Source organism: Sorghum bicolor, chromosome 1 (genome assembly GCF_000003195.3).
Source record: "Sorghum bicolor cultivar BTx623 chromosome 1, Sorghum_bicolor_NCBIv3, whole genome shotgun sequence".
NCBI classification, from domain to species: domain Eukaryota; kingdom Viridiplantae; phylum Streptophyta; class Magnoliopsida; order Poales; family Poaceae; genus Sorghum; species Sorghum bicolor.
Window position 1 is genome coordinate 65,528,032 of NC_012870.2, and position 23,995 is coordinate 65,552,026.

Consider the following 23,995-nt stretch of genomic DNA (forward strand, 5'->3'; position numbering starts at 1 on the left):
GGGGCGGACCGGGCGTCTGGGAGGAAGAAGGGGCCGCTCCCGCTCCGTCGGCCGCCGGTGATGTGCGGATCTACTACTACTAGCTGCGCCGAAAAGAATGTCCATCCACCACGCAGAAACGTCAGTTTCTTTTGGGTGTGTTTTATTTATATAGCTACTAGTGCGCTGGGCGCAGGGGCCCCGTTTGGTTTCATAGTTTTTTTATCACCCAAGACACACGCATAACATATTAAATATATACTGTTTGTAAAATAAAAAAACAAAACGAATCTTTTAAGTCTAATTAATTTATAATTGAATATTAATTATCAAATAAAATGAAAAATACTATGGTATTATATTGGCTCAGCTTCTCTTTCTAAAACAATTCTCTATATGTAGAATCCAGTGTCCAAACATAGGGAGATTTTATTGTCTAGACTAGACTAGAATCTGCTGGATTGTAAAATCCAAATCCAGAATCCAGATTTCCTATAATCCCTACGGCAAACCAGACGGCACCTCACCTTCGTACTCTAAGGCGCGGATGAAATTTTTTAGTGTCACATCGGATGTGTCGGAAGGATGTCGGAAAGGGTTTTTAGAAACTAATAAAAAAGACAAATTACATAGCTCATCAGAAAACTGCAAGACAAATCTATTAAGTATAATTAATCTATCATTAGCGCATGTAGGTTACTGTAGCACTTAAGGCTAATTATGGAGTAACTAGGCTTAAAAGATTCGTCTCGTGATTTTCAACCAAACTGTGTAATTAGTTTATTTTTTTTATCTACATTTAATGTTCCATGCATGTGTCCAAAGATTCGATAGGATGGATGAAAATTTTTTAGGTAAGTAACTAAACAGGGCCCGAGACTTTGGGCCTTGTTTAGTTCCCACCGAAATCCAAAAAGTTTTCAAGATTCTCCGTCACATCGAATCTTGCGGCACATGCATGAAGCACTAAATATAGATGAAAACAAAAACTAATTACACAGTTTGCCTGTAAATCACGAGATGAATCTTTTGAGCCTAGTTTGTCTGTGATTGGATAATATTTGTCAAATAAAAACAAAAATACTACGGTACCGAAATCTGAAATCTTTTCGGAACTAAACAAGTCCTTCACGACGCATGCAACATACAGTAGGACGGCTTGGCACAACAGCACACGTGTGCTGCAGCGAAGTTGACATATATGATGCTTTTGACATATATGATGCTTTTGACATATATGACGCCTTGTTTAGTTTTCCAAAAATTTTGCAAAATTTTTCAGATTCCCCATCACATCGAATCTTTAGACGTATGCATAGAGTATTAAATATAGATAAAAATAAAAACTAATTCTACAGTTTAGTCGGAATTGACGAGACGAATTTTTTAAGCCTAGTTAGTCTATGATTGAATAATATTTGTAAAATACAAACGAAATTGCTACAGTGCTCATTTTGCCAAAAAATTTTGGAACTAAACAAGGCCGTCGACATGACATGGTGGTATCATGGAACAGAGATGCATACAGTGCAGACCCTCGTACTGTACATAGGAGTACTGTAGTGGAGTGCAACGTAGAGTACTGTAGTACTTTGTGCATATGGACTTCTTTACTTCTAAAAAATTTTGCAAAATAAAAATAGTAGCACTTTCGTTTGTATTTGACAAATATTATCCAATTATAGACTAACTAGGCTCAAAAGATTCGTCTCGTCAATTCCGATCAAACTGTGTAATTAGTTTTAATTTTCATAATACTCTATGCATACGTCTAAAGATTCGGCGTGACGGAGAATCTGAAAAATTTTACAAAATTTTTCAGGAACTAAGGGGGTGTTTGGGACTGCTCTGCTACACGTTTTTCAGCTCCGCTCCACGTTTTTTAGGTAAACGGTTTGAGCTCCACGCACTCAGTTCGAGAAAAAAAGGTGGAGTTGTGAGAGCACTTTTTTATGGAGCTGCTCTATGGTGAAGTTTGTGGTTTGTGGAGCAGAGTTTTTTTGAACACCCGCTAAACAAGGCCATAGAGTAGTACGTACCAGAAACAGTTGTAGATGGTGAGGTGGTCCTCCGCGTGTCCACAAACAGTATAGATCCGCTCCAGCGAATCCACGCCAGGGGATGAAGAGCGGTGGGGACCACCTCATCCTGGCGCCCTGCGCGCCAGCGTCAGCCAGCGCCTACACGATGGAGGACCTCTACAAAACAACGAGAATATTCGTTTAAGTATATCTATCAAATTTGTTAACACTAAATTAATAAATAAAAATAAATTCTATTTTGATGTGGTGTGAAAATGTCGAACACCGGATTAATAAATGAAAACAGATTTACTTTAGGAAATAATAATGATGATAATAATTAGAAAAACTGCTTCAACATCCGGTACATGACGTGGGGAGCAGTACAACCGTCTACACGCACGTGCCAATTTAGTACAGTGTTTTTTTTCCTACTGTAACAGAACGGCTTCAGGATCGGACGCGTGTCTTGACGCTGGTCAATTGGCCATGATGTGCATGAGATGGAGATGGAGATGGAGATGGAGATGGAGACGGAGACGGGAGTGGAGTGGCCCCGCTCTGCCTCGTTTTGCCTTTGGGCCCGGGCCGGGCACCTGCGGATATGGGATGGGCCGTGAGAGGAGAGTAGTTCGCGAGATGGCACTTTGCAAGAAGGGTTGCTACTGATAGTGCATCAGGACTGGTAATTGAGTAATGGCTTGATTTGCTCGCCAAAAAAAAAAAGGAAACATGGCATGACTGATGACTTCATAGTAGGAGTATGGGCGGCTACCAATTATTGTTCAACTATAAACTAACTATGCTCAAAATATTCGCATCGCAAATTATAGATAAATTGTGCAATTAGTTATTTTTTTATTTATATTTAATGCTCTAGACATGTGTCGCAAGATTTGTATGATAGAAAATCTTGAAAAGCTTTTAGATTTTGGTTGCAACTAAACAACGCCTCACTGTTGTTGACTTGACGAACTGTTATTTCGATGACACATTTGGGCCGACATGTGTATATGGGCCTGGCCGTACATGGGCTTTGCCTGGCCAGTGTACGCTATGGATCTCCACAACTTCAGTCCTCACTCACTCAGGTCACACCACACAAGCAAACAAGCAGTGGCCAGTGTACGCACAATACATACTTACATAGACAGGCACAAATCGCACCGTAAGACCCAACTCTAAATCCTTTTTGTCTCCAATGCTGAGTTGTTTGTTTAATTACTAGTTGGATATTAGTTACTTTGATTGGTTATTTTTTGGAGCATGGTGGAATGGTGTGTATAATATAAATGCATCCAAAAGCAAAGGGAAACTAGAGGTCAAGAGGTATATGTTGCAATTAGCAAAGATTGATATAAATTGACATTTGTGCTATTATATACCTGTTGTGCTCTTGAGCCATTTTAATTTTATTTTACTTTCTTTGTTATCGACTTCGTCGTACCTCAAATTACTTCCATCCTTCATCACCTCCTCGAATAGTTTGCTAAACCCACTTGCTATCCTTCAATTTTTTTAGCTAAACTAAAGAAACCACCTTTCCAACAGTTTAGCAAATGACTTGCTAAAATTTGGCAACTTGTCATTTCCTACCTCCACCGGCGCATATATGTGCGTCGGTCTCAACTTGCCATCTGGTTTGCCATCCCGTAAAAGCTAGACCAGCACGCACAAGTGACGTGCTCCCTGCATGCGGTCCATACAACTTCACTCGTACATGCATGATCTTGCAGTACATGCATTATCTCAAATGGCAAACTATTGAAGATACAATTTTTTTTACTTGCCATATTGTTTTAGCCACTTGCCAAATCATAAGATTTGCCAAGTAATTTTTGACAAATTGTTGGAGATGCTCGAACTATATACCTTTAGGCTTTGTTTAGTTCTCCAAAAATTTTACAAAATTTTTCAGATTCCCCGTCACATCGAATCTTTAGACGTATGCATGAAGTATTAAATATAGATGAAAATAAAAACTAATTGCACAGTTTGGTCGGAATTGACGAGACGAATCTTTTGAGCCTAGTTAGTCTATAATTGGACAATATTTGTCAAATACAAACGAAAATGCTACTATTTCTATTTTGCAAAATTTTTTGGAAGTAAACAAGGCCTTATAGTTTTTATGTATCTACATGTGATGTATATCTAATATCTAGATAGGTACTCTCTCTATCCCAAATTGTAAGTCATTCCAAGAATCTTGAAGAGTCAAAGCATTTTCACGTTTGACCAAAATTATAGAGAAAATACTAAGATTTGTAACGTAAAGTGAGTAAACTATAAAAATATAATTAAGAAAGAATCTAATGATACTTAGTTAGTACTCCCTCCGTCCCCGAAAGAATCAATTCATAGAATCCGTGCCAGTCAAACTTTTTAAAGTTTGACTAACTTTATAGAAAAGAGTAACAACATCTATAATATAAAATACACATTATATGAAAATATATTCTATGATGAATCTAATAATACTAATTTGATACTATAAATCTTAGCATTTTTTTCTAGAAATTTGGTCAAAGTTTAAAAAGTTTGACTTAGGACAACTCTAGAAATTGACTCTTTTGTGGACGGAGGGAGTATCATAATAATAATTATTTTATTATATAAATTTGGTCAAACTTAGAAAAATTTGAATCTCCAAGATTCTTGGAATAACTTAAATGGATGGATGGAGTATACAGTAAAATATAACCGAGGGGAGAGCCGAGAGCATCGGCCAACTGTGCACCGGCCGGCACCCCCAAGAAAAAAAGGGTGTGCGCTGGCAGATCGGCACAGGACCGGGTCGTCCTGCACCGCGGAGGCTGCGAAAGAGAACACAACGCCGCGCAGCCGGCAGGCCGGCCGTCGCCGCGTGGCTCGTTGGTACGCCCGCGAGCCGCGAGCCGCGACCCCGCGTACACCATGTTCCGGCCTAATCCGGCGACGTTACTCACGATGCGATGCGAGGCCGAACCTGGGGACAGCTGCAGCCTCTGCAGCTGGGGCCTGTCCTTATTTAAACCCTGACGCCACCACCTTGTGCTGCTCAAGGAGTAGGGAATACTGAATAGTCAGTCAGTCGTCTGTCGTCTCTACCTCATCCACCTGACGATTCTTGATTCTTGAGGTGAGCTTGCCAATTCTCTCGTCTCCCTCTTCCCATCCGGAGGATTTTGTTGTGCTTTCGACCTCCTCCTCCCTTATTCGATGCTTCTTGCTCCTCCTGCAGCTGTAACCATAGATCTGTGGGGGGTTTTTTTTTTTGGGGGCGGTTCTGATTCAGATTTAGTTTCCTGCCCATGGTTTCTTCCCTCCCTCACCAGCAAGAGGCTGTCACTCCAATAGAACTTATGTACAACCTGTTCGTTGCCTCCTCCCAGTGCCTGGCCAAAGACTGGTTGGTTTCCCAACTCATGTTTTATTAGATGCTATTAGTTCATTGCTAAGCACGTGCCCAGTTCTTTTGTTGGGCATCAATGGAGTAACCACAGCATTGCTTCTCTGGCCAATTGAAAATGTTAGTTTCATTCATTGTCAGAGTGCAATAGAAGCGGAGAAAGAGTATCTGTGATTATAAATAACAACTGTAAGTTTCAGGACAATTCTATTGATTTTGTGCTACCGAGCAGGCTTGGAACTGGATGCATTTAGTTTTCCAGATCTGGGAATTTGGTCGTTTTGGCCTACTATGCACCGTATTTTCCTTCGGCTGCCTTGGGACTCCAAGAAATTTAACTGATGATGGCCCAGAATTTCAGCAACACACCACATATTTTGCCTTTGAAGATTTGTTGATATAGTATGTCAATTAGTATACTGAGAAGAAACTAACCAAAGTCCTGTTTTGTTATGCTCCAGGTTGATTTGGTGTCATTCTCTTTTAGCTGCAACTGCAGCAGGCTGTGATCATGGCATCGCTGAGTGCCGACCTTTTCTATGACATACTCAAGCGTCTCGATGCTGCAGCTCTGGCAAGAGCAGGCTGTGCCTGCGCTGATTTTCGTGCCATATCAAATGAAGAGGATTTGTGGGAAAATGCTTGCACATCTCTGTGGCCATCAACAAGACAAGATGATGTTAGGAGCTTAATTGTTTCTGTTGGTGGATTCAGGAAGTTCTATGCAGATTGTTTCACCCTTATATTGAACAAGGATGTCCCTGTGGTTCAGACTAATGAAAGTAATTTCTTTGCTGAAGAATGGGCCGAGTCTGACTACTACTACTATGATGACATGGATGAGCTTGAAACCTCATTGCCTTCAGATTTCGTATCTTTGATTGATGTATGGTACAAAGACCGTGCACTCTACTCAAAGGTCATATGGGGAATTCCCAACTCAGACAGTGCCAATGGATGGTTCTATAACTACCCATTCCGGATAGACTTGTTTCAACACTCAGCTGAAAACAATGAGAACAATAATGGAGAGGTATTCCTATCCACCATCAATGACTTACCATCAGTGCCCTCGATAGAGCAAGAAAGGAAAGACGGGAAACTATGGAGGGAACTGAATGATGGCATAAAGTTGAGCTGGATCATTGTCAACCGGAAGATGAAACGGGCAGTGAACCTAACGAGTTGGCACCCGCTGAGTGGGCAGAGGCACTGGCCAACCGATACTGATTTTGTTCTACGGTTCGGGTCTGTCCTTCCGGCAAAGGAGGTCCTGCCCTGCCAGGTAGCAGAATGCATTCTGCTGATGAAATTCCATGTGACGAGCATGGGCAGCGAGGAGGCTGGGGAACCTTCAACACTTGCGCTAACGGAACTGAGTATGCAGATCGAAGACATGGGCGGTGTTCATCTCAACGGGCGCTGCAGCCTCCTCCTTCTCAAGGAGGCGCTGAGCTGCCACCGGAGCAGGAACTATGATGAGGTGCTGGAGTCTTGCAATTTGTATCTGAAGGCACAGAGTGAGCTGAAAGAAGAGAAGATACGCAGTGAGTGCCGGTTCGACACACTCTGTATTTTCAGTGGCATTACAATATTTGCTGCTATCTGCACCATGTGCTATAGAAAATTTTAGAAGTTTTGACTTTCTAGATAAGGCTAGCTGCAGATTTAATAAATGTTGTAGTGATGCACATGTTTGAGAGCTTGTAAACACAGCCTACTTATTATTGCTGGTTATTAGTTCTCCTTAGATATTTCATGGGGAAAATAATCTAATGTCCTCATATATGAAAGTGGAAAATATAAAAGTCTGCTACAAAATTCAGTTATTTCTACTAGTAGAGTCTAGTCACAATTGGTTCAGAAACTACAATAGATCATAGTGACTGTAGCTCATCGATCATCTTCCTACTCCGTTTCAAATTATAAGAGGTTTTGGTTTTTTTAGATTCATGGTTTCTGTTATGTACTTAAATATACATTATATCTAGATGCATAGTAAAAGCAGTGTATCTAGAAAAGTCAAAATGTTTTATAATTAGAAACAGAGGGAGTACTTGATAATCCACACCACCAAGATGACTAGGGTGTCAAATCCCTAGCGACCGGACTGACCTGACTTGTCGACCATCTTCCTACTTGATAATCCTATCATATAGTCCCATGATCACTGCTGGACTGCTCAGCGGTAAGCCAGTAAAGATGATTAAACCAGTAGAACACTGCCAGAACAATAGAAGCTGAAGTCTTATAACAAAAAATATGTTCCATACACCTTGGTGCCAATGCATCATTACTTACAAAAATCTCACTAGTAATGCCATTTGCACCAATTTGATTTTTAAGAAAATAAAAAAGAAACACGTGAGAGGTCAACAACATCCAGAACGACCTCAGAATAATGGAGGGGCTAGGGAATAATAATATGGCTCATTGACCTATATAACGCGCCCAAACCATGTGCAGATAAAGGGTAGCCTATACAAGTCACGGATAAAGCTGCTGGTGATCATCAGTGGAACGAAAATGATGAGAATGCTGGACAGCGTGGACTCTCCTGTGGAGAGGAAAAAAGGAATGTGTGACTCTGTGCAACGGAAGGGCTTTATTCATAGCCAGCAGTGTTTCAGAAAAGATCGGCTTTCTTTTTCTGCAACTCTTGCTTCCATCTTGGCTGACCGTAGAATTCCTCTCTGGTCATACCAAACACGGTCTCAAATTCACTGTCCACCAAATATGTCTGCAGAAGAAAAGTGAACTTAGCCTTTGGAATCCATAAACATGAGGTGCAGAAGAGGCTGCCATACAATAAATTGTAATAGATATTCCAATGAGAAAACGATTAAAAAACGTCATCAATTTAGTTGCATTTGTAATAAACCTATATTAATCATAATACTTCAATTAGAAAAATGGTCACTATTCCTGCTTCTGTTGCAGATAACTGCTGGTTGCGGCACTAGGCCTACAAATTACTAAGAGCATCGTTATCTTTGTGAGCATTGTTAAATCATAAATATGTATGAAACTGAAAGCATAGAAGGATACATTTTCTGGAGTTCTAAAAAGATGGGCTTGGCTGTGATACTGATAAGATCTTTACCATTTCATTTGTTCTCCTTTTCTATGTCAGTTTGTTTATTTTCCAAATAACCTTTTACAGTTTAAACCTCATGTTCTTCATGACTAACAGTAATTGCAGCACAACGCCGACAATCCTGACTGGTATTTTCTAAATTGGAAGTCTGAGATATTAGTAACTAGAAGTTACCTCCGAAATAGGACGAAGCAAAGTTATAATAAATTCCCAAAACTTACCTATTTACTGTTTATGGTGAATAAGCTTGCCTACAAATGTTTACAAGAAAAAATGTTCTATCTAGCATGTTTTATGGGGAGAGGAAAATCAATCCAGTAAATATAATTTTTCAAGTAAATGCTAAGTGCCTGAGCTTTAGTTGAGGCGAACTTAGGTGCCTATTTTCTTCCTAATATAAATAAATCCACCAGTCCTCCTAAATTGGTGTAAAATGCGCACAAAGTTTCATGTATAGTTACAACAAATACTCAGCCCTTTCACAAGGAAATGAGGTAATAGAAGAGGGAGAACTTTTTTCAAGGATGCAGTGGGAATCACAAACCTCTCTGCGCTTGTAGTCTATCCCACTAACAGGGTCAGTGGACTTTGATATCAAGCGTTCATAGCTAAAGGTCGTCTGGCCTCCATTTTCGTTAGCAGTTTGTTCCTGTGAGACATCAGGCTCTGTTCTGACTTCTTCAGACCCTGTTTCTAACTGATGAGGAGAAGCTGGAGCTAATTCAGTCTTCTCAGCATCTGCATCAAGTGAAGGTATCATCAACCTTTAATATCAAGCTAAGGTGTAAAAAAACAATCACAGAACTCTCCTGGGTTCATCTTTATCTACTTTCTTGCAGTTACTAAGCGAATCCTATTCATTATTGACAAGTAAAACTCCAGTAAACACAGTTAACGAACTTAAACACATCCCAGATCCATTTTACTCTTCCAGAGCAAAACCAAAAGGACGCAATTTGACTATTTCTACAAAAACAAAGTGACGCAACATGCCGGTGCTAAAAATATCCAATATTATTTTCCAGAATTACTACCATCACAGGAACAATATCAGTGGGATCTTGAGGCATGCTTCTAGTTTTGTTATCTTCCTAAAGAAAAGGTGAAACTTCAAATCAAATTTAGGTTGGCAACTCTAACCTGCTGTTGGAGACGACCTACGACTGTGGCGAGGGCTGTGAGATCCCTCTGCAGTCAAAACATTGGACAGTGCTGCAACAGCAGCGGCTCTTTGAGACCCTTGGGGTTTTGACGATGTATTAAGGGAAGAGGACAAGGCAGCCATTGCTGAAGCACGTTGAGTATGCTCGCTGTCACCTGATGAGCTTGTGGGCCTCTCGTCTGACTGAAAACCCACAGGACTTGGTGGTTAGCAGATAAGAAAAATCGGGAAGGATGGAGGGAAGGAAATTATTAGCAGTACCTGTTTTCCTTGCGACGATGTATTCAATGCAGATGAAAGAGCTGCCAAGGCTGATGCCCTTTGAGTTGGCCCACCATCACCTGATGCGCCCTTATTTCCACCCTGGAAGCAGTTAAAAAGGCATGAAGCAGAAAAAAGGAAAAATAACACGTATCACTCATTGAATAGCAAAAGTGAACTTACCTCTGAACGCATTCCAAAAAGAACTGAAAGTTTCTTCTCAAAAGAGTTTCCATGAATCTGTTTCAAGAGTGACACATATCAGCTTAACCGCAAGCAAAGAAAAAAGGTATGCCGAATATTGGACATATGAAAAAAGTCCATTAAGTGAAAAAAGGTAAACCTTCAAAATATCAGCTAATCCCATACAAATAGATAATAAATGGAACATAGTTAGAACGAAAAGCTGAACTTGTGAAATACAGAAGTAAACATCTAAGAGCATACCACGGATCGTGTGTTATCCCAGGAGAAGTATGTCCTGAAGAAGCAAGGTTCATTCCCTTCATTGACTTTATAGAGAGGCACATCAGGAGAAATACCTTCAAAGGCCACAGCATGTTGTACGTATTTCTGGGAGGGAAGCAATCGTTTATAGGAGTTGGACGATAGTGATCCAACCAAAAACAGAAAGGTTAACACTTAAACTTGGTACCTACCTGACCAATGTCAAATGCTTTCTGTTTTTCTTTTGTCTCCACACACTGACCCATCCAAACAAAAACCTCACCGTGTGTATCAAGTATCATCGTATCTTCAGTCAACAAATCATCTTGTGAAAAATTGAAAACTTCAGTAACCTGTGTACAAGTGAGCTTTCAGAATTTTTTGAAAAAACAAGATTATTGGAACATGACCAATTTGGATCAAATCAATACAGCAACACACCTCCAGCTTCCCTGACAAATGGTGATGATGTTATCGTGATTGAAGCAAAAAAAATGATAATTAAACGTTAGGGTCACTATAAAGCATAGAAAACAGATTGAGAAACACTGTGAATAGAAGGTTTGACTACTACTAACCATTCCTAAGAGAGAAGGTATACAAATGAGGCTCTCTAATAACAGCATCAGGTGCAGCACTTTTACTTGTATAACTCTGCTTTCCACCAATAGAAGACCAGAAAATAGAGCTCTCAGTGCCCTCCTTGCAATGTTTGACAGCAACACCGGTCTGTAGGATTAGGGGTACAGATAATTTAAGTGAGTAATAGTGGCCACGGTAAGACATGTCAATTACTTGCAATTTTATCAGAATCAAGTGCTGCTGGGGGAGGAGGATTCAGCAATCAGCGTAGTTCTGTCCAACCTCGTTGGATCATTAATAAACCTTAAATTAGACAGCAGTGAGAAAACACCAGTATTTGTGCATACAATTATTACCTTCCAGCATGATGAATTTTTATCATAAAGATCATTCTGTTAGCAGCTTTCAACAAAATCGTCTTTCAGAATTGTTTTGCTCAAAACAGGTTTTCCATAAGCTTTACATAACACTCTAATAGATAAGCAGCACGAAACTGCAAATAAACTTGAAAAATATGACGAGGTACTACCTCCAGCCCAAAATTAAGGCATTCAAACTTCAAAAATGTTTTCATTATACATTAATCATTTTGATTGTCACATGCAATCAAGGTTCTAAATAGCCCACTATAGATTTTCTAGGGTCTATCACTACGATATTGTTAATTGTTCCGCTATCACTGCTAAAGATGCTCTAGGTCTACTATGTAAGACATAATCTGCAGCTAAACCTTTCTTGTTCTGTTAATGATCATAGGCAGGCAATAGGCTAGCCCTTGATCACATAGGAGTATGGCAATAGGCCACTCTAGTACAGTAGTTGGTAGAACCATACATCAGCCATACTTGGTAGGAGGATGATGTATGCAGTGTACTAGGAGTAGATGGGGCTGTACCCAGCCATGCCTTGTGTACCTTATAGTTGGTACAAGGCTTGTATATATATACCATGTATGCAATGAAGCAAAGGCAGTTCAAGTGCCACTTATTTCCTGGGTTCAGGTTTCAGCCAAGACTGAAACCGTGTGTGTGAGTGTGTGCCTGAGCTCGGCTCATCTTCTACCTTGGGTTAGGGGAGAGGAAGAGGGAAGGTGAGCAGGGTCTGCTTACCTGGTGCCTGTGTGCAGGTGCTAACAATTGGTATCAAAGCCGTACAAGCCGTGTGCTAGGTCCATCGACCGGCGATGGCGGACGGTGCGGCTCGGAACGGTGGAGGGGAGGGCTCAGAGCGTCAGCTCCAGCCGGCGCCACCGCAGGTGGAGGTGCGCGTGGTGAAGGAGTTCGGCGGCAGCAGCTCCTGGCCCATGCTCACCCGCACCAACTACGGTGAGTGGGCGACACAGATGAAGTGGAAGCTGCGCGCGCGGAAGTGGTGGCGGGCGATTGAGGAAGATGATCGCACCGAGGACGCCCAGGTGGGAGTCATGGAGGCGCTCATGGCCTCGACGCCGGCGGAGTACCACGAGGCGCTGGGCGCCAAGGACACCGCGAAGCAGGCCTGGGAGATGCTGGAGTCGCTGCGTGTCGGCTCGGACCGAGCCAAGCGGGCCAGGATCCAGCAGCTCCGCAGGGAGCTCAACGACATCAAGTTCAAGCCCGGAGAGTCGGTGGAAGAGTACACTCTCCGTCTTCAATCTCTGGCCACGCAACTGGCCACCTACGGGAAGAAGGTGGACGACGAGGACCTCGTCACCAAGCTGCTGTGCACCGTCCCGGCCAAGTATTCGCAGCTTGCCATGTCCATCGAGACGATGTTGGACATCTCCACATTGTCTCTGGAGGACGTGGCTGGGCGGCTGCGAGTTGCAGAGAGCCGCATCACGCCGGCACCGGAGAAGGAGAAGGCCAAGTTACTACTGACGGAAGAGGAGTGGACCGCGCGCATGAAGGACAAGCGCCGGACCAGGGAAGGCTCCTCCAGCCGCGGCGGTGATGGCGCCAAGGGGCGCGGGAAGCCGCCGGCGGACAAGAAGAAGAAGAAGAAGAACACCGACCCCAACGCCTGCAGGCGTTGCGGGAAGGTGGGGCACCGGGCACGAGAATGCCCGGAGAAGAAGCCGGAGAAGAAGGAAGAGGCCCACCTAGCTCGGGACGACAGCGACGACGAGTGCGCTCTGTTGATGGGGGAGTATTGCGCGCTGCAGGAAGGCGAAGCAGGGAAGGCGGAGGCGGAGCAGGGGACTGCGCCGCAGGCCGTCGAGCTTGACGAGTCTCGCGCGCGCGTCCTCCTTGGAGCGGACGGTGAGGAGCTGGAGCAGAGATGGTACCTCGACTCAGGTGCGAGCAACCACATGACAGGGAGCCGCACCGCCTTCTCCAACCTCGACGAGTCAGCCACCGGAAGCGTGAAGTTCGGGGATGGCTCAAAGGTGCAGATTCGCGGCCGCGGCACCGTCCTCTTCCGGTGCCGGAACGGCGAGCACCGTGCCTTGACGGATGTCTACTTCATCCCTCAGCTGCGCACCAGCATCGTCAGCCTGGGACAGTTGGACGAACGCGGCAGCGAGGTCCTGATTCGCGACGGGGTGTTGCGGATCAGGGACAGGGAGCGGCGTCTTCTCGCCAAGGTATCGCGCTCCCGTAACCGACTCTATCTTCTGGATTTGAAGGTAGAGCAGCCCGTGTGTTTGGCGGCGTCGTGCAAGGAGGAGCCCTGGCTGTGGCATGGCCGGTTCGGCCACCTCAGTTTCGACGCGCTGGGCCGTCTCGGGAAGATGGTGACAGGGCTGCCGGCGATCCAGCATGTCAGCGAGCTGTGCGACAGTTGCCTGGCAGGGAAGCAGAGGAGGCGGCCGTTCCCGAAGACCGCCAGGTACCGCGCGGCGGATCCGCTTGAGCTGGTCCATGGGGACCTTTGCGGGCCGATCACGCCGGCGACGCACGGCGGGAGGAGGTACTTCCTCTTGCTCGTGGATGACTGCAGCCGGTACATGTGGCTGCAGCTCCTGACGAGCAAGAGCGACGCGGCGGAGGCGATCAAGCACTTCAAGGCACGCACGGAGATGGAGTCCGGGAAGAAGCTGAAGGTGCTTCGGACTGACCGCGGCGGCGAGTTCACGGCGGCTGAATTCACCACGTACTGCGCCGAGGAAGGAGTAGGGCGTCATCTCACAGCCCCCTACTCACCGCAGCAGAACGGTGTGGTAGAGCGCCGGAACCAGACCATCATCGGCATGGCGCGATCTATGCTGAAGGCGAAGGACATGCCGGCTGAGTTCTGGGGAGAAGCCGTGAGCACAGCAGTGTTCATCCTGAACCGTTGCCCCACCAAGGCGTTGAAGGGGCAGACTCCATTCGAGGCTTGGCACGGACGCAAGCCGAACGTCGCGTTCCTACGCACGTTTGGTTGTGTCGGCCATGTGAAGACCACCAAGCCAGGCCTTACAAAGCTGGAAGACAGGAGCACCAAGGCGGTGTTCCTCGGCTACGAGGAGGGATCAAAGGCCTATCGGCTCTACGATCCGGTCGGCGGAAAGGTGCTGGTATCTCGAGATGTGGTGTTCGACGAGGCGGCGGCATGGAAATGGGACCAGGCGGAGGAGCAGGGAGGTGGTGGGCTTGGCGACACTTTTGTCGTGGAACAAATGACGATCCACGGCAGGGAAGAAGGGTCAGGAGGGCCAGCAACCGGGGAAGCCGGTGCCACTGCAGCTCCAGAGGTGGAGGAGCCACCAAGTCCAGCGACAGCTGGAACGCCAGTCCACTCCCCGGCGGCTGGGGTGGGATCCCCTGCCTCGCCAGGGCCGGCAACGCCAGCGGCCGGAGACGTCGAATTCGCCACACCACCAAGTGACTACACCGAGTTCGTGGATGCTTACCACGACGGCGAGGAGATCCGTTTTCGCCGAATCGAGGGCATCATCGGGGAAGCAGAGGTGCCTGGGGTCGCAGCACGGCTGCTCGACGACGACCCTGAGCTTCTGCTGATGAGCGCAGAAGAACCCTCATCCTTTGCCGTGGCGGAACGCGACGCAAATTGGCGGCGTGCCATGCTGGAGGAGCTGCGGTCCATCGAAGACAACCACACCTGGGAGCTGGTTGATCCGCCGGCGGGATGCCGGCCGATTGGCCTCAAGTGGGTGTACAAGGTCAAGAAGGACGAATACGGCGCGATCGTCAAGCACAAGGCGCGGCTGGTGGCCCGTGGCTTTGTGCAGCGCGAAGGCATCGACTTCGAGGAGGTGTTTGCGCCGGTGGCGCGCATGGAGTCGGTGAGATTGCTGCTGGCACTCGCAGCAGCCAAGGATTGGGGCATCCATCACCTCGACGTCAAGTCGGCCTTCCTGAACGGCGAGCTGGCGGAAGAGGTTTACGTCAAGCAGGCGCCAGGCTTTCAGGTGAAGGGGGAAGAGCGCAAGGTGCTTCGGCTGCGGAAGGCGCTGTATGGTCTGCGGCAGGCCCCGCGGGCATGGAATGCCAAACTCGACGCCACCATGGCGGAGCTCGGCTTCGCACGGTGCGCCACGGAGCATGCCCTGTACACACGACGACGGGGGAAGGAGGAGCTCATCGTCGGTGTGTATGTGGACGATCTAATCGTCACTGGCGCGCGGGAGGAAGACATCGCCAAATTCAAAGCGGAAATGGCGACCCGATTCAAGATGAGCGATCTGGGCGCGCTCTCGTACTACCTCGGCATCGAGGTGAAGCAGGAGAAGGACACGGTCAGGCTGGGGCAGCGCGCCTACGCGCTGAAGCTGCTGGAGCGGGCTGGAATGGGCGACTGCAGGGCTGCAGCAACACCGATGGAGGAGCGGATCAAGCTCTCCAAACAAAGTGTGGCGAAGAAGGTTGATGCCACACGATACCGAAGCATCGTTGGTGGGCTGCGCTGGCTCACTCACACCCGGCCGGACATCGCGTTCGCGGTCGGGTATGTGAGCAGATTCATGGAGGATCCAAGGGAGGACCACTGGGCGGCGGTCAAGCGACTGCTGCGGTACATCCAGGGGTCTTTGGACCTCGGTGTCGTCTTCCCCAAGCACGGCGATCTTCGGCTGAAGGTGTTCAGCGAAGCGCCGCCCAGGGCAAAGGGCGGTGAGCCAGGACTCACCGTGTTCAGTGATGCAGACATGGCGGGTGATGTGGATGGGCGGAAAAGCACCTCCGGGGTGTTCGTCTTCCTAGGAGCAGCGCCGGTAGCCTGGCAATCACTGAAGCAGAAGACAGTGGCACTGTCAACCTGCGAGGCAGAATATGTGGCTGCTGCTACGGCGGCATGTCAGGCGGTCTGGTTGCGGCGGCTGCTGAAGGAGCTCACTGGGAAGGAGTCTCAGCCGCCGGCTTTGCTGGTGGACAATCAGCCGGCCATTGCTCTTGCCAAGAACCCGGTGCTCCATGACCGGAGCAAACACATCGACGTGAAGTTCCATTTCCTCAGGGATTGCGTTGATGGAGGACAGATCACCATCGAGTTTGTCGACACCGGCAGGCAACTCGCTGACATTCTCACCAAGTCCCTCGGACGCCTCAGGTTTGTTGAGCTGAGGAAGATGATTGGCATGGATGAGGTCAAGGCTTAGCAGCAGGATTAGGGGAAGAACTGTAAGACATAATCTGCAGCTAAACCTTTCTTGTTCTGTTAATGATCATAGGCAGGCAATAGGCTAGCCCTTGATCACATAGGAGTATGGCAATAGGCCACTCTAGTACAGTAGTTGGTAGAACCATACATCAGCCATACTTGGTAGGAGGATGATGTATGCAGTGTACTAGGAGTAGATGGGGCTGTACCCAGCCATGCCTTGTGTACCTTATAGTTGGTACAAGGCTTGTATATATATACCATGTATGCAATGAAGCAAAGGCAGTTCAAGTGCCACTTATTTCCTGGGTTCAGGTTTCAGCCAAGACTGAAACCGTGTGTGTGAGTGTGTGCCTGAGCTCGGCTCATCTTCTACCTTGGGTTAGGGGAGAGGAAGAGGGAAGGTGAGCAGGGTCTGCTTACCTGGTGCCTGTGTGCAGGTGCTAACATACTAAACACCACTATTTGTTTTAGCCATGAAATATCTTTGGCAGCATTAATCCTGGTCGAGGCAGAAATTCATACCTTAGTCTAAAAGACTATAATATGTGCCTCTCCATTAGGTTATTTACATGATACTGATTTAATAAATCATTGAACAACTGATCCTTAAATACTGAATGAATATGATGTTAGTCACAACCGTAAGTATGTTAATTGATATGGTCAATGTTAAGTAATAAATGTGGAGGCATGCTCTCCTAGAGCCTGTACATGTATTTAATTATTTATGTTCATATAATTTTGCTTTGCTAAATGTTTCCGTGCATAATTGTAATTAATTAAAAATTTCATGTTTTCTATAAAATCGCTAAATGAAATAGATTTCGCTATATTCTGCTATAGCTTTTGAAGGAGCCCACCGCTAAATATCTTAGCCCACGATTTAAAACATTGCATTCAATCAATATAGATATGGTTAATTACATTCACATTCAAAATATATTGATTTCACTGTAATTTAAGAATTTTTGGCAATGCTACTTGAAGAAATATAGTCAGAGGTGTGACAATATCCTAAATGACCAAGTAAATAGGAAGAGAGTTGTTATAAAAGTAGCTCATTAGGAGATAGCTAGGCAAAGTCGGATTGGAGGGAGACTAGAGTATTGGGGGATCTGGGATTAATTCTTGTTCATTGCTTTCTTTCCTTGATACATCTCCCTTTATGTAGAGAGGATTATTGGTCCCCTAGGAAGGCTCAATCAAATCCTAACAAATCATATCCAGTCCTGTTTCTAATTGACCAAAATCTAATCATATCTCCAATTGATCCAATCCCTCTAATTAATATTATGGGCCCCTGGCCCCCTAGCTGATGCCCCATAACAAGGTTATCATGCATGAAAAGGAATTATCAAAATTGGTTTCACTATTCCATACCTTCAGAAATTCAGCAACTTTAGCAGCCCACTGTTGTTGTTCAAAAGAACTTGAATTTCCATTCCATAAAAACATCGAGTTTTTAGTTTGCAAAACAAAACAATCCGTGGAACTCAAGGATGTTGGGACCTAGAAAGTCAAATAACAATTAGTTCAAGGGAGCAAAAGGTTGGACTCTTTTAAGTTATTTAAAGTGCAGGCCATAATGAGAACATAGTGATTCCATCCAGCATTTGTTCCATACTTCATTTCCCCATAGCTTAGGATTTTGAGCAAACCCATAGATGCATAAGACTTGATATGCTATAAGAGCAAAAGTTCTTGAGCTCGAGACTTAGTAAAATCAACCTAACTTATAAAATTGCTATGGCCCATTTTTAATATGCGCCATAGGTAATGGATGATAGGCATGACAGATATTGCTTAGGTATTATTGCCTACTTTTTCTCATTAACTTAAGATGTTCATGATGCTTATGTGAATGGAAGTCAATATATTTCTAAGAACAGGTAGAGGTAAGAAATACCGCATCAACTTGAAGTGTTTTATTGTTATGAACTGCTGTTCCAGAAATTCGAATGAGAGCAACGCCATCAGCACAATATGTTTCATCTTTCAGACCCTTCTCTTCTACAAATTTCTTATAACCAGAACTAGTACCACCCTGCATGATTTGACAAATACATTCTGGTAATTTCTGGAGTAATGTTACAAAACATTTTTCATTTCTATCGAATGCTCCAATATGAGTTCTTTGTAGACCAGCACACATTTATCATTAACTCACTATACATGACATAATCACAGTGAGCATCATACCTTAAGAATAACCATTGGTTGGAAAAGAGCAACAAATTGTGGTGGCTCTTTTCCTTGATAAATACGACCCTACAATAACACAAATAAAATACAGAACTCATCCATAGGAAATATTTGATGCATAATAAAAAAAATTCAAAATATGAATACAGTACCAGGACAGGTCTTCCTTTCAAAGAATTCCAAGTTGTATTAGCTATTTGAAAAACCGCCTCTTGATCTTCCTATGTAAAATAAACAAAGAGTAACTTCATAGATATATCACAGCACAGTGCATGGGCACTGAGTCCACCATGAACCCTTGTATATGTTAAGTACATCAAGGCTCATATAGTCATATATTAATTATAGGACACACAAATGTGTAAGGACCATCATTATTTTAAACAAACGTGTGCAATAATAGCTTCTATTTTGATGTGAGAAGAATTCATGACAAACAGCTTTACAGATAAGCTTAATAAGAAGGTTTCAGTGTCACAATTTGACCATGACAAGCAAAATAAGAAATATGCATTCCAATAATGGGGGTCCATGGAAGATGCAAAGCAAGAAAGTTCAGTGCACTACATCTTATAAGCATGTACATATTTAAATGACAATTACCTGTACACTATTTTTCCCAATCCAATAAGTTAGATAGAACTCTTCTTTTTTGTCAGCAGAATGATAAGTGTAGAGAACAACATAACAGTCTCCACTGTAGAATTTTCCAAGTTCTTCCTTTGGAAGAGCAGTCTTCACACTGCCATTAACACACCAAACCTGAAATATGCACAGCTTGCTTGTGATTTCATTTCTACACTGCATTCACTATTGTACTTGGTAGGAAAATGTGAATAAGTTCAGCGAAACCTCAAGCTTTCCACCGCCATCTAGCAAAGGAGGAACTTCGTCATTTACTGGTGCACTAGTTTTTGTGATTCCTTTGACATCGACACCTTTCTGCTTCAACATTGCTGATAAAACATATAGATGTTAACAGTGAATGACAAAAGGTCATTTGTTAAAATACCAATAAATAAGTATTGTACCTGTAACTTTCACTCGGCCTTCCTCTGTGCTGGCACTCCCTGCTGTGGTACTTACTGGCCATGACTCAAACTTAGACTTAAATGTATGATTCTCATAACCTTGAATAACTTGAGTTATTCTTGCTGTCTTTGGTCTATTTTCTTTAATAATGAATTTCTACAGGAGGTAAATTTTAGATAGGATATATTTTGAACAAGGCAACAAACAATAAAGTTGGGCTGTAGTTTTACCTCAACTGCCGCACTGGCAGCTTTCCTCTCCTCTACCTGTGTTACCCGACCAACCCACACAAATAGCTCAGCCCCACAGTCAAGTAAAAAGCATTTGGTGTTCTCCAGAACTGATTTTGTAAGTGCAGTGTCTTCTAACTTCAGTTGACCGTTAGTGATACTGCAAACATAACAATTAACAGCATACAATAAAACTACTCGATTATTAAAAAATAAAGAAGAGCAGCTGAAGATTAGTGAGGTGAACAATATAGCACACATACACAGGCCAGTCACACCTGAAGATAAAGTAATAGGCTTTGTGAACCAAGCAGAGTCTCGAAGTATGCTGCGCAATGGTAAAGTTCTACGACCTATAAGCACTCTCAAACCAACTAACTAATACGTACTGAATTGCCGAAAAGAATTCATTTGTAATCAGGAAAGGAACTTCTGTAGAAGTGAGCTGTGAATTCAGCAGAACATATTGGATTGCTAATTTTGATTCTAGCATTAAAAAATGTGTTTATCAGAAAGTTGCAAGTGGTGACTGTCACCCATGCATAACTTTTAAAAAAATCAGAAAAATATAAATGTGTGAATGCTTGAATAGGTATGGTGAGCCCACGTAAAAACCAGGCCACTCATAGGTGTTAAGAACAAGTGTCGATAATTAAAATCAGAAGATCAAATATAACTAACTGTACACTCATAAAAAGGACATACCTGAAAAGCTTTGGTGCTGTAGTTTCAAGAACAACGTCATCATCACTTATTGTTTTTTTCCCTATTGGCGCAAAACCTCCAAAAAGGACCCAGAATTCTCCCGAATCTGATTCTGCTTGCAGTTTCCCATCATCTATTATTAAGGCAAAAAAAAAGATATAAGTGTGTGTGAACTTGCTGACTTTTTTACATGTATGTATGAAATGAAATTTGTATCATTCTCATCTCACCAACAATTGCAACAGCACACACTCCATCATGGTATTTCTCCTTTAAATGTTGGATCACTTCCAACGCCTTGGCTCTTTCTTGAATGTTGGAGTTTGCGCCGTTGAATTGGTATATTTTATTTTCAGTATCCAAGATAAAGACATCATCATGGTTCAATGATGAACGAGCAAAGGGAACCTGAGTAAAGAAGTCATCATTAGGATATTGACTTAAATAGTTCATGAAACATATACTGTAGGAAGCAAGGAGGTGGAACACCAATTAATGCACCTCTTTAACTCTGATAGCTCTCTTCCCTTTGCAAATATATAGCCGTACTTCAAACTTGTCCACCTCTGGCTTTTTAAACCCAGAAGCAAAACCACCCTCCATGGGTATGATGCAGGGTTTAAAATAGGAAAGGAATTTATCAGACTCGTAGCACTGTGGTTCCCTGTGCTGTACCGCACGACCCCCAAGCATGCTGTCAAGTTCAACCGTCTTAATCGCGGCAGTTCCAGCTTCATCCTGCGTAAAAACAACAGCAATTTCGAGAAGTGGGCATATGAAATGTCATTTGTAGCATAGAGAAATCTAAGGTGGTGGTACAGAAATTAAAATCTACCTGGCTAGAATCTTTCCCGATCCAGAAATGGATGTCAAAGATATAAGCACCTCCTTTACAGGTGGTCTAAAAAAAGGGGGCAGATGCATTACTAAAAATACAATTTCTGTAGGGAAATAGAATGGTGCCTCTGGAAAAAGGAAGGGTTAAAAGCATTTACCTGCAGAACTATATACGAATCTCCACAGTAGAATTTGCCATAATCTGATTTTGGCAAAGCGACTGGCTTGAAATCCTCGATCCTCCATATTTCTGTTCCTCTGTGTTTAAGTTAAGGGGCGCATACCCAACATAAAGAGAATACAGAAGCATTGCGTTGAATGAAAAATAGCTAAAACACGCCCAGTAAGGATACGGTTTATGGCCAGCTCCTTGAAATGCGGGCTCGAGCACCACTTTTGCATTCGACATTGTGCAGGGATGGATATATGTTACTTGGACACTACAGAGAGGCTCCCACCACCCGATGGACAACAGTCAATAGAACACTAGAAACTCATGTGCTGCATGCAAGAGTGCACCTAGAAGAAAATGTAAACCATTAGAGACAAGAGAAACCACCAGAAGTTTCAGATATAAACAGAATGCATACAAAGTAATGTTTGCAAAGAATAGATTTGCTCTCAGTTTTACGTTATCACGGAAACCAAAACGCATGCCTGGCTGGTCTTTTTTTCCCTATATTTTTATCACACATCACATCCAAATTCATCCCCGATCGAGCACTCACGGATGGAGCGCTAACGATGGATCGATCGATCCAACAAGCGAACACCGACCGCAGACAGACAGCTTAACTGAAGGCCGATCTGATCGCATCGCAGTCACGTACGCATCCACGGCAAGGGCAGATCAATTCAACCCGCGGGATCGTTAGATCCTGCTCCCTTCATCTTTAATTATAAGTCATTTTAAAAAATTTGGAGACTCAAAATATTTTAAGTTTAACTAAAATTATAAAAAAAATTATAAAATTTATAAGATTAAGTAAATATACTATGAAAAATATAGTTAGAATATTTAATTTGTATCATGTTATCATATAAATTTGGTTTACTCTTTGAGATTTTTAGAATAACTGGGATCGAAACAAGCCTTGTTTAGTTCCCAAAAAATTTTGCAAAATTTTTCAGATTCCCCATCACATCGAATCTTTAAACTCATGCATGGAGTATTAAATATAAACAAAAATAAAAACTAATTAGACAGTTTGATCGAAATTGACGAGACGAATTTTTTGAGTCTAATTAATTCATAAATACAAACGAAAGTGCTACAGTGTCGATTTTGCAAAAATTTTTGGAACTAAACAAGGCCCAAAGGGAGGGAGGAAAGGGAAAAAGGAAATGCAGAACCGTGGGATCATATGAGGAGGCCGTCGATCGAGCGGGTACCTGCTAGACGTGTAACGCCGGTCGCCGATCGATCGATGGAAGCGGAGCGGAGCGGGGGGTGTAGCCTCGAGCCAGAGAGGGGAGGAAGGTGGCAGGCGAGCGGCGACGGGAAGGGGACGAGACGACCGATCGATCCCAGTGTGTCTCCGAGGCGACGTAGGAATGGGGCGGATTCGATGGGGGTGGTGGAAGTGGAATGGATGGATGTTACTACTACGCGACGCCGCGGCTTTTGCGGTTGCCTGATTTTAGAAATGGACCCCCTATTTATACGGGCGCGCGCGCGGCGATCTGCCTGCGCCCTATACGTGCGGTGCGGCAGCGACGGGGGAGGGACGGATGGTCGGTGGCTGCTAGGAAAAGGTGCGATCGAGCTCGGAGTACGAGAGGGGACAACGGAGAACGGACGTCGTTGCTACTGGCTGCCTGCGGCGTTCGTCACCACGAGTGTCCGGCCAGGGCCGCGCTACTGCTACTGCTAGTGGTAGTGGCATTAGCATTGCTCGCCCGGCCAGCAGAGGTACGGTACGGCCGCCGGTGACTGACAAGATTCGGTCTCGTAGCGAGCGCCGTATGGTAGGTACGGTGGTGAGCTAGGCCGGCCATCAGCATCAGGGTCCAGCTGCGGTCCGCATGATGCGGCCGATAATTGCGAGCTTTCGGTCGAGATGCATGGGAAGCTGCAGTGATCGTGGATGTGATGCACACAGCGCACACGCACTCATCATTTCGACAGCTACGGTAACAACGTACGGGTTCACGCACGGGGGGCGCCACCTGACCTGACGCTTCCCCACCACCGCCCATCAGCCCATCCAACTAGACTGTGAACATGGGCTGTCCTACCCGGCCAGGCCCAATCAGTGTACCAGGTAGGCTTGGGCTCTAAATCATAAACAAATAGAAAAAAGATTTGATGTGACAGGAAATTTTGAAAAGTTTTTTATTTTTGGGGTGAACTAAGGTCTTATTTAGATGCGAAAATATTTTCGATTTCGCTACTATAGCACTTTCGTTTGTTTGTGGCAAATATTGTCTAATCATGGACTAACTAGGATCAAAAGATTCATCTCGCGATTTACAGTTAAACTGTGTAATTAGTTTTTATTTTTGTCTATATTTAATGCTTCA

The 23,995-nt window shown here is 44.3% G+C and overlaps 2 protein-coding genes across 4 annotated transcripts; one reads left to right on the forward strand and one right to left on the reverse strand.

Annotated features, from left to right (window-relative positions):
• Positions 4,794-7,756, forward strand: LOC8082627 (probable F-box protein At2g36090). Of its 3 annotated transcripts, none has more exons than XM_021451087.1 (3): positions 4,819-5,121; positions 5,853-6,676; positions 6,779-7,756. In XM_021451087.1, exons 2-3 carry the CDS (start codon positions 5,903-5,905, stop codon positions 7,022-7,024), a joined length of 1,020 nt encoding a protein of 339 aa, XP_021306762.1. In that variant the 5' UTR covers positions 4,819-5,121; positions 5,853-5,902; the 3' UTR covers positions 7,025-7,756. The 3 variants fall into 3 exon arrangements, with proteins under 3 accessions (XP_002465248.1, XP_021306762.1, XP_021306761.1); XM_021451086.1 differs by adding an exon at positions 5,224-5,391 and having other exon boundaries at positions 4,820-5,121; positions 5,853-7,756; XM_002465203.2 differs by having other exon boundaries at positions 4,794-5,121; positions 5,853-7,756.
• LOC8082628 (villin-2) lies at positions 7,766-23,157 on the reverse strand. The gene is made up of 24 exons (XM_002467792.2): positions 22,865-23,157; positions 21,826-21,991; positions 21,631-21,730; positions 21,471-21,536; positions 21,137-21,373; positions 20,866-21,043; positions 20,636-20,768; positions 19,931-20,090; positions 19,700-19,856; positions 19,521-19,624; positions 19,272-19,430; positions 18,821-18,889; positions 18,666-18,734; positions 18,373-18,510; positions 17,847-17,975; positions 10,937-11,087; positions 10,800-10,810; positions 10,571-10,711; positions 10,359-10,484; positions 10,095-10,151; positions 9,912-10,013; positions 9,629-9,833; positions 9,033-9,226; positions 7,766-8,131 (listed from the first exon to the last, which is right to left on the reverse strand). Exons 2-24 carry the CDS (start codon positions 21,879-21,881, stop codon positions 8,018-8,020), a joined length of 2,856 nt encoding a protein of 951 aa, XP_002467837.1. The 5' UTR covers positions 21,882-21,991; positions 22,865-23,157; the 3' UTR covers positions 7,766-8,017.